We start from the raw sequence: 13,870 nt of genomic DNA on the forward strand, positions 1-13,870 counted from the left end.
ATTTGTCCATATAAGGTGAGTTGGATAATTAAAAGGAAAAGAAAAACGAAAAATGTTGTGAATTATATCTTCTCTCCTAATAACAACTAACATTCCAGCAAATTAACTTTTTTTGGAAAAAAAAAAAAAAAACCTTACATGTGTATGTGTAAGTGATTGTAATGTTCACGTTCACAAGAGCTTAGAGGTACTTTTGTTACAAATGAAGATTTTGCGTGCGATCTCCTTCGACAAAGAGATTTAAGTTTGAAAATTCTGAAAACTTCGTTAGGTACCAATAGTTTTCAAAGCAAGGACTTTATCACATAAAACAAATACTACACCTATTCATTTTTTTACCTCCAAAATGTGAATATTTCAACATTTAAATTAATAACACAAGCAACATATTCCAATTAATCTTTTTTTGGTAAATTCAATTTAAATTGATTAATAACCCTAATATATTTAATAATTCAAATCAATTAAGAAGTTAAAGTGATAAAAATAAATTAGAAGATTAGTTTTATACTTCTTCATCTATATTCTTTATCATTTATAAACCACATGGAGAGGATATAATGAACTTTATTAATCTCATTTCAAAGACGGAACAAATTGATTTGAGAATTGAAAAAGGATATGGGGCACTGCCCTCAATGATACTTCTGCTCTCAAGAATGGTAATAGTATACAAATGCGGTCTGAGGAATGAGAGTAATGTACTAAACACAGTATTAAGAACTTAAAAAAGGTAATATAATTATGTTCTAATGTCAGGGCTTCAAACTAAGGAAACCTAATCTCTGGCATAGGAGAGAAGAGATAACAAGAATTTCGAAAAGAATTATCTTCGCTCGTACGATCTCCCAGATTCAAATGGAGGTTTGGAAGATTCTAGATAATTTCTACCTTCAGCATCTGTATGTTTCTCTTCCCTGGAATCATGAGATGCCTTTTGCCCCCGCAGCATATCCTCAGCATAGCGGCGCCACAATGCTTCTCTTTCTTTTCTTGGAACTTTGTTATATCTTGGATCAGATTTTAAAAGACGTTTAGCTGTAGACCAAGAATTAAGCACTGTTTTTCCATCGTCAGTTTCTTGAGATGCAGCATCAGAAGTCAACACTTCAGCTAAGAGAACTCTAAACTCGTGCGCACAACGCTGGTCAAACCACAATGGTCACGAGTGTTAAGAGTGGGAGATACAAGTGCCACTGTGTCTCATTTACCACTGAAGAGCACACACATGTATATATATGTATATGGATGTGTGTGTGTGTGTGTAAGTAACCATAAAACACAGGCAATAATATAGCAAAAGAGAATGCCGTAGAAAACCACTAGCATTATATATTCACTTACTTCCTGAAGCATCTTGACATGTTCCCGAAAGAGCTTTTCCGTGTCCAATGGATCAAGATCAGGATTAGTTGCACGTCTTTGAGCATCCTTTTCTAATTTAGGCTTAGATTCCGTCCATGATACCTGAGAACATGAGTACACAAATGCCATTAATTTATAATTAATGAAAGAAAATAGGATAACGAATTTATTATCATTAACAGCAAATTCCTACCAACAAAGCAAATTACAAACAAGCAATCTTAATACAATTCAACCTTCAAGTGTTAGAAAGTAGAAATACACATTCCCATTAATCTAATTCTTATCTTTTTTCTTTTAGTCTATCCCCCCTAATCTACTGAATGCAGTTTAGTCCTATTCATGATGGTACTGTATTGCATCTAATCAGAAACCGGTAGAATAAAGCTTCAAAGATATCAATACTCAAATAAAATGAAATTAATCCAAAGGGGATATAATTCTAATCTTTTCAGATTTTTTTTCTGGGGTTGGGGGGGACCACTTAAGTTGATTATTAGAGATGAAAATAATAAATATAACCATACCACACACAAAAAATCTGTACCAGAGGGTCTTTGATTGTCTCCACAAGTAAAGCTTGAAATAAAGTAACTGCGTCCTTTCTTCGAATTTTTAGTCGCACCCTTTCCATTTCCTGTTCTTCTCTTTCCTTTCTTTTGCGCAGCTCCCGTTCTCTTTCCCTGAGCTTGTCCTATAAACAAGTTTCAACTTCAAGTATTTTGCTTCATAACCAATACAGATACATCACAAAAAAATGAATGAAAATGAGTTGCTGGGAGAACATCAATACACAAAAAAATCAACAAGCAAACTCCAACAATACCCATATTCCCATAATAAAAGTTACTACAACATAATTTTACAACATCTTCTGCCCACTAGGAACATAGAGCAGCAGCATGTTAAGGCACCAATAAATATAATAATAGGATAAAAAAGGTAGATGACAGTTATTCTCTTTTCTACTTAGCAACTTATTTGTTGATTAAAAAAAAGCATTCATCATATATAACCAGCTAATACCTGCTCCTCCCTTTTAGCTTTGGTCTCTCTTTCTGCTGCATGTTCAGCAGCTTTCAGTTCAGATATATACTCATTGAACAAAACTTCCCTATCCTCATGCCTCACACATTTATATCTTGGGTCATCCCTTAAATTTTCTTTGACCTGCATCAACAGAAGACTATAAATTAGATGGTACATACCACAGAAAAGCTAAGACACGCCACATTCAAAAGTTACACACATGTACAAGTATACTCCCACTCATTTCTAAAAGGAGTTAAATAACAAACTATATCCTTGATTAACAATCCAAAGTTGAAGCTTGCTGTGAGAAAATAAGTTAAATTTTCTGAATGTGCTTCAGTGTTTTTTCCACCTAGCAGAATGGACTTAGCACTTTAAGACAAAATTTGTTTCAAAATCCTGCATCTAAAGAACAGAAAAGAATGTCACAACTAATTCAAAGTGCACCCATACCCTGGACCAACGGGAGTTAAAAGATATATCTCCTCGCTCTTTAAGCATTGACTTAAAACTGGCAGCAGCAGCTGCACGCATTGCTTGAGCCTTTTCTTCAGCAGCTTTCTTCAAAGGAAGCACTCTGAAACACAAATAGGAACCCCATCAACCAGCATTCAGTAAAAGTCTCATTTGATAAAAAAAAAAAAACAAAACCATCTACCATGCAAATTCAAAGAGTTCAGAGGGCATAAGGACACACCCACAGCGAATCCGAGAGTCTGTCATTAGCCTACTACCTGCTGACTCATGTTGCTTTCAAGGATTATCAATAGAAATCATTTCTCTGTCTAGGAAAAAGTTCAATATTAATGCAAATGAGGAACCAAACTAAAGCAGTACATATACACACAAAGGTAAGAACTCAGCCCAGTCGGATGTACCAAATTTGAATAACAAAATCAAAAGGATTGGCTGGAAAGATGACATTCAATTTGAACAAATTGTTGCATACAACAATTGAGCTGATGCTGGTGGAGAAAGAAAAAAAAAATAGACACTGGCATGCAACAAATGTGACTTGATTTCTTCATCTCTATGCCTATTGTTGTAAAGAAAATGAGCTACATTTAAATATAATTCCCCTCTCTAGGGAATCCTTGGAAGAAAGGGTAGAATGTAAGGAAGGTTATCAAAGGAAATATTGCACTTGCATTCCCAGTTAACTGGTAGATTCTGTAGAGCCAAGAGGGTGGGGAAAAACCTCATTTGAAAAAAATAAAAAAAATAAAAATAAAAATATATATATATATATATATAGAGAGAGAGAGAGAGAGCAGAGACCCACTTACTCCAAGTGTAACTTTTTTAGAGTTACTCCCCATCCTCATCATTCATTTTCTTAAAATCTAATGGTTGTAATAAGTAACTAATTTTAACCATTACATCTTAAGAAAATGAATGGTGAGGATGAGGAGTAACTCTAAAAGAGTTACTCTTGGAGTAAATGGATCCCTCCTCACACATATATATAAAGTTGTATAAACTACCATGCAATGATTGATTATTTGCATCCCAAATTCTCAACCAATATATTTCCGCCTGTGTCAATTTAAGCTAAACAACCTTAACATTTTTCTCCTTTTAACACTATCAACCTGAAGGACATAGATAGAAGAATAGCAAAAATCAAAATTCATTCTAAGCAGCAGCATGGATCCCATGAGTTTCGCAGTAGATCAGTAGATAGTATCTTAGTTCCTAGATAAGTAATAAAAATTAAGACATCAACAAAATAACATGTATAGGTTCATTGAATTCCTTTGACAAAATATTGAAATTTCAACTGATAAAAGACACTTGGATTTCAGTAATTAGTGTTACATAAAGCACAACATTGAATACTGTCATCAATCATCACACTTTTGAGGTTGTTAATCACCCCGTAAGTTTCGCAGTAGATCAGTAGATAGTATCCTAGTTCCTAGATAAGTACTTACTATAAATTAAGACATTAACATAGTAACATGTATAGCTTTATTGAATTCCTTTGACAAAATATTGAAATTTCAACTGATAAAAGACACTTGGATTTCAGTAGCTTCAGTAATTAGTGTTACATAAAGAACAACATTGAATACTGTCATCAATCATCACACTTTTGAGGCTGTTAATCAACCCTACCCCATATTCAGACTAGTGACTTCCAGCATCATCTTTCATATTTCTAAGTCAACAGATTTTGCATTTGCCAATATTATTGCAAATCTGCAACATGATATTTGTACTGTATCAAATAGTGGCTACTTTGTGGATAATTCAATCTCGTGTTTGCCACTGAAGGAAGCATTACAACCATAATTCAATTCAGAAACATGCCTATTAAGAGAAATTAACCAAATATCAACCTTCTCTATTTTGTATGCTCAACATACATGAAAAATGATCAGAAAAACTAAATGAACTATTAGATTTCCATGTTAAGAATGACATAGATACAAATACAGACTTCCAGTCATAAAACCTCCACAAAAGCATTCATATGACGTGTATCATTGTTTGATGTGACAGACCAACTCGGCTTCCAGGCTAGGAGATCAAAAAGCATGACCAGTGTGAAAATTAACAAATCAAATAAGTAAAAATATGATGGGGAAGGATGCTGCTTATGTGAAAACATCACATGCAAATAAAATGACAGAAAGCTAAAAGGAATATCCTATCAAAATGCAAAGCGGCACCTTTCATTCAATAGGTGCTCTTGTTCCTTGCGGTCCAATGCCTCAAACCGTGGATCATTTCTCCATTTCTTCCGGAAAGTTTGATAATCAGTATTGTAATTAATATCCTGAAAAAAAGGAAGATAGATTTTACAACGGAACAATAAGTATGAATGAGCATCAAAATGAGGTAATATTAACTTCTGAGGCTTCATCCAGTAACCGCTTAAATCCTTCAATTGCTGCCTTCAGTGCAGCACGTTTTTCTTTACGTTCTTCTTCTGCACGAGTTTTAACATAATGCTCAAACAAGGATCTCCTAGCAGAATAACTTGGGATGGCCTGTAATAACAGATGGAAATTAAAAAAAAATGTGGATGACAACATAAACAAGCCAAAACGTGAAAAGAAAAACATTAAGATACAAGGAAATGCAATGTTGGGTGTAAGACATCTAAAAAGAACAGACAATTTTAAACCTAGGTGCATTGTCTGAAAAAAAATTCCTAGCTTCTATGCATATCCATCAGAGAAATTTCCACGAAGAAACCATGGACAGACAACCACAAGGAAGCTATAGAAGATAATCCTTTTCCATAAATTCTGTTACCTCCCCCCCCCCCCCCCCAAAAAAAAAAAAAAAACAGTTAGAAGTAGCAAGTTCTTAAAAATTGAAAGAAGCAAATTCTTGCAAAAAGGAAGGTAGATATAAATATAATATTAATATGACTCCTATGCTGAAACATTTATATACATGGAGAAAATTTAGAACTTTCTCTTAGATCCATTACACTCAATCAGGTGATGTACAAAAAATTAGACTTAATTCCACATGAAAGGCATAACCACAAAATGGACACCACTCCAGACATCATACAGCATGACAGAATTAAGACAAAGTTGATAGAAATCCCAGCATTGAATAAAAGTACAAGTGTACAACTTGTGCATGGCCTATTATTATAAGAGTTCCAGTTGAAGGAAAGGCCACTGTTTCCCAATCAAAATATATATAAAAAAAAATAGTTTCATAAAACCTTAAAACGTGGATCAAATACTATCTTTGGCAATTCTTTCTCCCACTTTGAGAATGGTGCCACTCCTCGCTCCTTAAGCATCTCCTACAAAATTCACAGGCGCAAATAAACACGGTATTAGATATAAACTAAGGTACATTTGAGAGTGCGTCATAGTTCATGGTGTATTGCTTACACAGAACAGGTTTAAATACGACATGAACACAATTTTATTCAGTAAATCTTATAAGTTTTATAGTTATGTAAAAATGCAGTAACAAGGGATTCAACGTCATAATATAAAGAACTTCATTTTGTAAGTGATATTTAACATGGCAGTTGTTACACCGGTAAGACAAATGAGAGGAAAGATTGATTCTATTCAAGACAAAACAAGGGTTCAAGCCAGGACCCAAAGTAGGAGAACACAAAATAAGATGAATACGAGTATGTGAAATGGTGCAATAGATAATTTAATTAAATAGAAATATGCAGCAATTTAACAATCTTCCATAAAAATAATCTGAGGATGGAAGAAAAGCAAAAGGGGTGGCCGGGAGGCACATTTCATATGATAATTTTGACGCAGTTAACAATCTATAATGAAATCAGTGCAGGAGGATCATGATTCCTCATTACAGAAACAAAGACAACGCGGGAAAGAACTACATCAGCTCAAAGAAAGAAACAAATATACCTTAAATTGAATGATGCACTCCTCCTTCGAAGGCCCATTATCTTCATCTTCAGAATCTGAGGATGTATCAGAGACATTAGCATCACCATTAGTATCTTTTGCTTTATCTTTGTTATTATCTACTTGCAAGCCCTTAGCTGTAGAATCAACTGTTTTTGAACCATTTGATTCAGGTCCTGTTTGTACAGATGGGGCAGGAATAGAAGAGGAAGCAACAGGTGTTCCTGAGTCCTGCAATTTCTTCTTGATCAAATCCAAAGCCGATGGCGAGTTCTGTAGACTAGAGGGTTTAAGAGCAGCAGCATCACGACCACCAGTATTAATAGCAGGAGCATTCAGAGTAACCATTCCTGACCCTCTATCGGACAATACATTAGTATTTGAAACTGACATTAAATGATCTTTTGTAACATCACCATCCTGCTTCTTTTTCAATTCAGCCACCTCATTTGGGATTTGCCAGCAGCTAGTCTAACATAGAACAAAAGGACAAAAAAATAAACAAAGTGAATAACAGAGAAATAGTGTGTGTGTGTGTGTTAACTGTACATGTACATTAAATACAATTTAGAAAAAATAACATTTTGAGATCGGGTGAATATATTTCCTATTTAGATTTTGCTGTCCAAAAAAAAAATATTTCCTATTTAGAAACCAAAAGAATGCCTAATGTGTTGATAGAATGACTTATTAACCAATATTTCAATTGATGTTCAAAAATTGGAAGTGTCAACAATAAAAGTAGGAGACAGCATGCTAATAAAAAATCCCAGAAAGGTTCTCACATAGAAAAGTGTCTATGTTGTAAATCAGAAATAACTCTTACGCTGTTCCAGAACATAACTTTCACATGAATCTGTAATAAATCATTTTGTTAGTTCTATCAATTGTCCAAACAAAAGAACAGACCTCTGGGATATAAAAAAAGCCTTCAACTATACTATATTACTATCAGAACTCCTCTAATTTCCATTGTTACTGCTAGTACCAAGAACGGTTTGCACATGTCTAACACACACCCACACACAAAAGATCTATGGGCATGAATCATGGATGATTTGCAGGTCCATTTGTGGAAAAAAATGACTTAAATATGTAAAATGGGGGTTGACAAGGATCATATTCCTAAACTCTCCTTTCCTTTGAAGCTAAAGCTATTAGATGGAAGCCCAAGAATGATTTTCTCTCCCTAAAAATGTTATCCAGCATGCAAACCCTGCATGCAACAAGAAGCACTGCTAACACAATATCATAGTGAAGCCAAGAAAAACTATCCTACACCAAATCAAGTGAAGTGGTAAAAGCAATCTGCTTCAACCAAATCAAATTAAATAACTTGTATTTTCCTTTTCTTTTCCTTTCTTTATGATCAAACATTGAAAAAAAAAGACCTTTAAATGGATTTATTAAAATTTTGGTTTTCAAAATATTTCAATGAATTTTGGCACATTGCTTCAATTCCATGTAGACATGTAGTCAAATCAATCTGCAGGAAAAAATGCTTACTTCTTGTTGTTCCTGTTTCTTTCACAAATTAAACTTATACTAGAGTAGTTTGTAACCAATTTTTTAAGTTCCTAAATCTCGCCTATGGACATCCCATATAATATCAAATGGAAAAGAAACATTATTCCTGCTTTCCTCATATCTTTTCAATAATACTACACCAGCTAATAGAGGTTAATAATAATGATAACATAAAGCTGTAGAGTGAAACAAGGGAAAGAAGAAATAACTTGTCACAGCAATGTAAATAACAATTTAGAAAATGCATAATTACAAACAGGGAACAGAGAACATCATTTTAGAATGTAACTAGGTAGGTCATCCTAGAAAGACAAGAACTCAAGGAGACTGGCAGGACAATAAGACAAATAACTGAAATAACAAAGTTGATTGTCTCATGAATATAGGAACCATACCTTGGTCCGATTGTTGTAGTAGTATTTTTTTCCATCACTAGTGGAGACCAACCGCCAATCAGTACCAGGCAAATCCATCCTATTAAAATTAAAAATGACAAAAGGTGAGAAGGTAAGATTATAAATCAAAGGTTATAAATAACACAAACTTTTAAGACCCAACAACATACAAATAACATTATGCTACCGAGACAAAGGAAATTATAAATGTAAGTGAAAATACATAAAGGCCATCTAACCCATGCATAAAGAATCTGATTATGCCCGATACTGTAGCTAGACACTATATTTAGTTAAAATTCTAGCAATTATGATTTCTTTGCAGTCCAACAGTGTTGATACCAAAATTTCCTTCGAACCTTATTAATTTGTTAATAGGAACATCAGACCCTTCCACACCAATCAATCCATATCTCTATACTTAAACATAAGGCATTTAACTTTCTTAAGAATATTGGTTGCAGTGAATTCAATTCTTCAAGAAGTATAATTATAAAGCCACATTTAACCTATGCTTGGGTGGAGAAAAAAAATGAAATTTGAAAATTTATCTTATTTGATTGAAGATAAAAGTTAAAAATTTTCATTTTTTCTCTTCATGTTTTCTCTCCAATTCAAAATATTGAATTTCAAATTTTCTCACCTCTTTCATTTTCTTTCCTTTCATCCAAACAATCAATGTCCAAACAAAGGGTTAAAGTTTAGCACCCACATATTCACAAAAGATAGTACATAAAAATTGGTATCATTTAACCCTCACTCCCTTTATTCATTTTAAGTATTTGGAGAGAGGACCAGGGGGATAATACCAGTTGACTGTCATCCCCTTTCCTTACTACACAAGGCATAGAATTAAAATACTAAATATAAAATTGAAAGACACTTTTTCAATGTCAACAGGAAAAATAGGAAAAAAGAAGTATATTAGGAGTTAGTGCAAGATGAAAAACAACATGTCCAAAAAGATAGTTATTGTAACCAGAATATACGCAATGAACTTACATTGAAACTGGAATGGGCTGAGCAGAAACTTGGTGAGACTGCAATCCAAAATATCAATAAAAATGAATTAAAAAATATATATATAAAGGAATCATAAACACTCCTACATGTGATAGTAGGCAGCTTTGGATAGTAGGAAAGACATTTAAAATGATTTTCTACAGTTACATGTAACAGTTTCAGTCCACAAATATCTATTATCCGAGGTTTTTACCATTGGTTAGGGTATCCAATATTCTTATCTACAATAATTAAATATTATATACCGATAATATAAAGTATACTAAAGAATTTTTGTGATAATTGGAATTATAGTCAATTTAATAAAAAGAATATTATTATTTAGTGATGCAGGACATAATAAGGTATAAGATCTGCCAAGAATACAGGTCTAAGTATCAGTACCTCCCCTTTAAAGCCAGCAGGTTTATCATATGTTGATTCTCCTGTCACAGCATTGTAATAGTATATAATTCCTGCTTCAGTCTTGTGGGCTGTCCAGGCATCTAATTGATCGTTATTAGCAGCATCCTCATTGACAGTGTCAACGGAATTTAATTTCTTCTTATCATCTACAACCACAAGAACAACAAGGTTAGGAATGACATTTCTATTGCATGTCAATGAGAAAAAACATTTCGGAGGAGCAGTAACGTTGCATTGTGCATACCAGCAGGCCCTGAAATAACTTCTGTTTGCAAAGCAGTTGTTCCCCTCAGCTGATGACTAGAAGAAGGTGTAGAAGTGCCACCAGCAGCACCCACAGGTGTAACACCAGGAGGTTGAGAATCAGGTATCGGAACAGCAGGGAGAGCAACACCACGTGCTGGAAATGGAAAGGGACCAGGAAAAGGAGCAGGGTATTGAAGATATGGTGGCCTAAGTACACCACTCATCTGTGGGGGCTGTAACCAAAGTCCCTGAGGGGGAGCAGCCATGGCAGGCACAGATGGATAGGGTAAGCCTTTCTGAGGGGCGGTAGGATCTGATGCAATGGCTGAAGTTGGCATGTTTGGTCTCAGTAATGCAGCTGGAGAAGAATCTGTGCCTGTGGATGGAGCAGCAGGATTGGAGGATATTATTGCAGATGATGCTAATCCAGGAGGGCCAGGATTCCCTTGAGTAGGCATTACAGGAAGCACGGGAAAAGACATGGCAGTTGGCATCCATGAAGTAGCTGGGCGATAATTAGGGTCAGAGGGTGGAGGCATTATGGATGTAGAAGTATGAGCAGGGACAGAATGTGGGATACTTGACGCAGATGACAATTTACCAACATCCTGTGCAACAGAATCTGGCATGTTCTGCAATAAGCAAGTAAAAGTAGGAGGAAATAATCATTGTTGAGATTTTTTTTCTGTTAAAACCACTGCTGCACCAATTACACGATGCCAATGCTCATCACAAGAACACTACATGATATCCATTTTTCATTTAAGATTGTCAGAGTGTACCTATATCACACATCAGAATACAACATCATTTCTTCGTTATCCACTATTGCATGAAAATGTAGTATAGAAGTAACACATAGCATGTAACCAACCAAACCTCTTCACTATTATATCATCAGAGTCTTGTGTATATTAAAGTTGCTGGCGTCCTACAGTTTGAGCACATTTCATTTCACTTAAGGCTTAAGCACATATGCTGTACATACTAGGCCCAGTTTTGGACACTTAGTTCACTGTGAGCATTTAAAAGTCGTTATCATTCGTGTTTGAGTAGGTTGAAACATGAAAGTGAAATGGCATCAAAATGAGGGGAGGTACAACTGAAGCAAGGAATTGAAAGATTTTGGTGTTTAATCATAACTAATTGTTGCTTGGTACCAGGAGGAAAATCTCATTTTCAATTCAGTTTCATAATAGAGGGTGGAGCATAAAGGAGTTGCACTCCTGACTCCACCACTTTCAACTGTCCCATATTGTTGTTTAGGGTTTAGGGTTTATTAATCTTCATATATTGTTGTCAAACTGATCAAGTGTCAGGTAATCTTCATTCCAAATTTTCCACCCATTCAAACAATCATATCCTAAAATTTTGACAAATTTCCTAATATATGGAATCACTCAAACGTATTCCCTTCTCTCCAATCAATCTCACCAAATTGCACTCTCTTCAGTTTAAAGTAAGAGTACGGGGCTTACAGTGCTAGATTGTGCATGCTGTTGGTTGCTAGAAAAAATGGCACCACTTTGGGGAATATTATATGAAAATGAAGGAGCAGCATGTAAAGAGACACCTGGAGGTTGAACAACCATGGGATTCACTGCAGAATTGGATTTCATCCCCTGCATTAAAAAAATAACAAATATAACCAATAGAGTGGAGAGATTGAAATACAACATCACATCACCATAAACCTAACACTAGAAACAAATAACTCGGTACTATACTAACAGGATGCGTCGATGACTGTTGAGAACTTCCGGAAGCGTTAACATTCTGAAGCATGCCGTAAGCGAATGGCGGTGCCGGTGCCGGAGCTACAAACGCGGTTGCGTTAAATAATTTTGCATGAGCTGTTACTTTAACTGATTCAGTAGGAATAACATTCGACGAATTAAAATCATAAAGAAAACGTAAAGGTGCAGTAGGTTTACCAGTAGAAGGAGTTGTATGAGCGGAAGAAGCCATGGGAAGAGGCGTTTCACCAGACACTGGTGGCTGCGACTCCTGCGGCAACCACGCCGGTGAAGCCATTGAAACCGATCTGCGGTCAGAACAATCGGCGACGGCGGAAACACGGCAACGAACGAGAATTTTGGCAAAGGCGAATCGTAATTTATAAGGCGACAGACATAGGGATGCGAAATTCGATATAAAGCAATTAAGGAATGAAATGAACAGAGCAGAGAGAGAGAGGGAATGATAACGAACCAGAGTGAGAGTGTGGAGTTGAGAGCAAAGAGAGGAGTGAGTGAGTGTTTCGAGTTGGAACTTGTTGGAAGGAAGAAGAAATAGGTTGGTGATGCTATGTATGTTTAGAGTTAGGTTAGGGCTAGCTTAGCTTACTTCCTCGAACCATTTGCGATTCCACCATTCTGAGTGCACCGCCCGGTCAATATTAAAAAAATTAAAATTATATGTGTATATATTATATATAAACATATAATTAATATTATTTGATGGACAAAAATCAAATCTATAGTTTCATACTCCAAAATAAAAAATAGCATTAAAGTTAATAATACAAGTGAAGTGAAATGTATTAGTAATAAAGAGAGTGTAAATAGTAATTACCTAAATTAAAACACAAGTCCAATTTTCAATAAACAAAAAAGGTGCAGATAAATTTTTTATACTTTTGTTATTTTTTCTAAGGTGCATAGCTAGTTCAGCGGTCAGGTCATCGGGTTTCCACAAAATCGGCCTAGTTTGGTCGAACCATTCGGAATCATATGCATGAACAGTCTAATAGTGAAATTGATCCGGTTATGTCACCGGATCCCGATTGGACCGGTCCGACGGACTGAACTGGATTTCACAACTGTAGACTTTACTATTGTAGTGTGAGAGATATATATCGAAAAGGTGAGTGGGAAAACTTACTCGAGGCAATACTCAGGCAATACCTTAGATTCAAATTAAGTACGATCACTTCATGAGTGAAACTCACGGGAGTATGCTCATTGAAATATGCCCCATCATGATTAAAAAGTAATTTCCTTTAAAGATGTTATCTCTTATTCATTAACGCATTATAAAGTAATTATTAAGAAAATTAATAATTTTTCATATAATAATGTGATTAGTTGATGATAAACTATATTTAACTAGTAAGATTAGATCAAACAAAAGAGATTATTGTTCATGCTTCGATGAATGAAAATATTTTTAGAAAATAAAAAATAAGGACAAATTTAGTTGTTGAAAATAATAAAATGATTTAAAAAATGTCCTAAAAGTCGCTATGTTGTTAACTTGAATTTTAAAACTTGATTTTTTGTTGTCATTTTATTGGTCTCAAAAAATATGTTAATTTGTCACCTAAGTCATAATTTTTTGAATTTTGGACTATAATGAGTGACAATTACACTTTCATTTTTATAAAAAAATACAATAAATTTTCATAAAATAATTTTAAAGTTTCTTATCATATTTTTTTTTCATTTTTACTTCACAATAAATAAATACTAATGGTAAAAGTGTGAACTGATCTAAGTTAGATGATAAATA

General features: G+C 34.6%; 1 protein-coding gene and 1 non-coding gene across 6 annotated transcripts; both read right to left on the reverse strand.

Moving 5' to 3' along the window:
• Window positions 1-601: 601 nt before the first annotated feature.
• LOC100816454 (pre-mRNA-processing protein 40C) lies at window positions 602-12,746 on the reverse strand. Of its 5 annotated transcripts, none has more exons than XM_006590761.4 (17): window positions 12,572-12,746; window positions 12,295-12,404; window positions 12,092-12,213; window positions 11,839-11,982; window positions 10,359-10,992; window positions 10,094-10,260; window positions 9,689-9,726; window positions 8,687-8,765; window positions 6,765-7,235; window positions 6,089-6,172; window positions 5,253-5,393; window positions 5,073-5,179; window positions 2,851-2,974; window positions 2,392-2,535; window positions 1,913-2,059; window positions 1,345-1,467; window positions 602-1,144 (listed from the first exon to the last, which is right to left on the reverse strand). In XM_006590761.4, exons 2-17 carry the CDS (start codon window positions 12,392-12,394, stop codon window positions 827-829), a joined length of 2,943 nt encoding a protein of 980 aa, XP_006590824.1. In that variant the 5' UTR covers window positions 12,395-12,404; window positions 12,572-12,746; the 3' UTR covers window positions 602-826. The 5 variants fall into 5 exon arrangements, 4 of the variants coding, with proteins under 4 accessions (XP_006590824.1, XP_014619433.1, XP_014619432.1 ...); XM_014763947.3 differs by having other exon boundaries at window positions 12,092-12,177; window positions 12,572-12,745; XM_014763946.3 differs by having other exon boundaries at window positions 12,295-12,746.
• On the reverse strand, window positions 3,691-3,827 carry MIR5380B (microRNA MIR5380b). The gene has a single exon (NR_048856.1). It is a non-coding gene; the product is annotated as a microRNA MIR5380b (primary transcript).
• Window positions 12,747-13,870: the final 1,124 nt, after the last annotated feature.

Source organism: Glycine max, chromosome 11 (assembly GCF_000004515.6).
Source record: "Glycine max cultivar Williams 82 chromosome 11, Glycine_max_v4.0, whole genome shotgun sequence".
NCBI classification, from domain to species: Eukaryota; Viridiplantae; Streptophyta; class Magnoliopsida; order Fabales; family Fabaceae; genus Glycine; species Glycine max.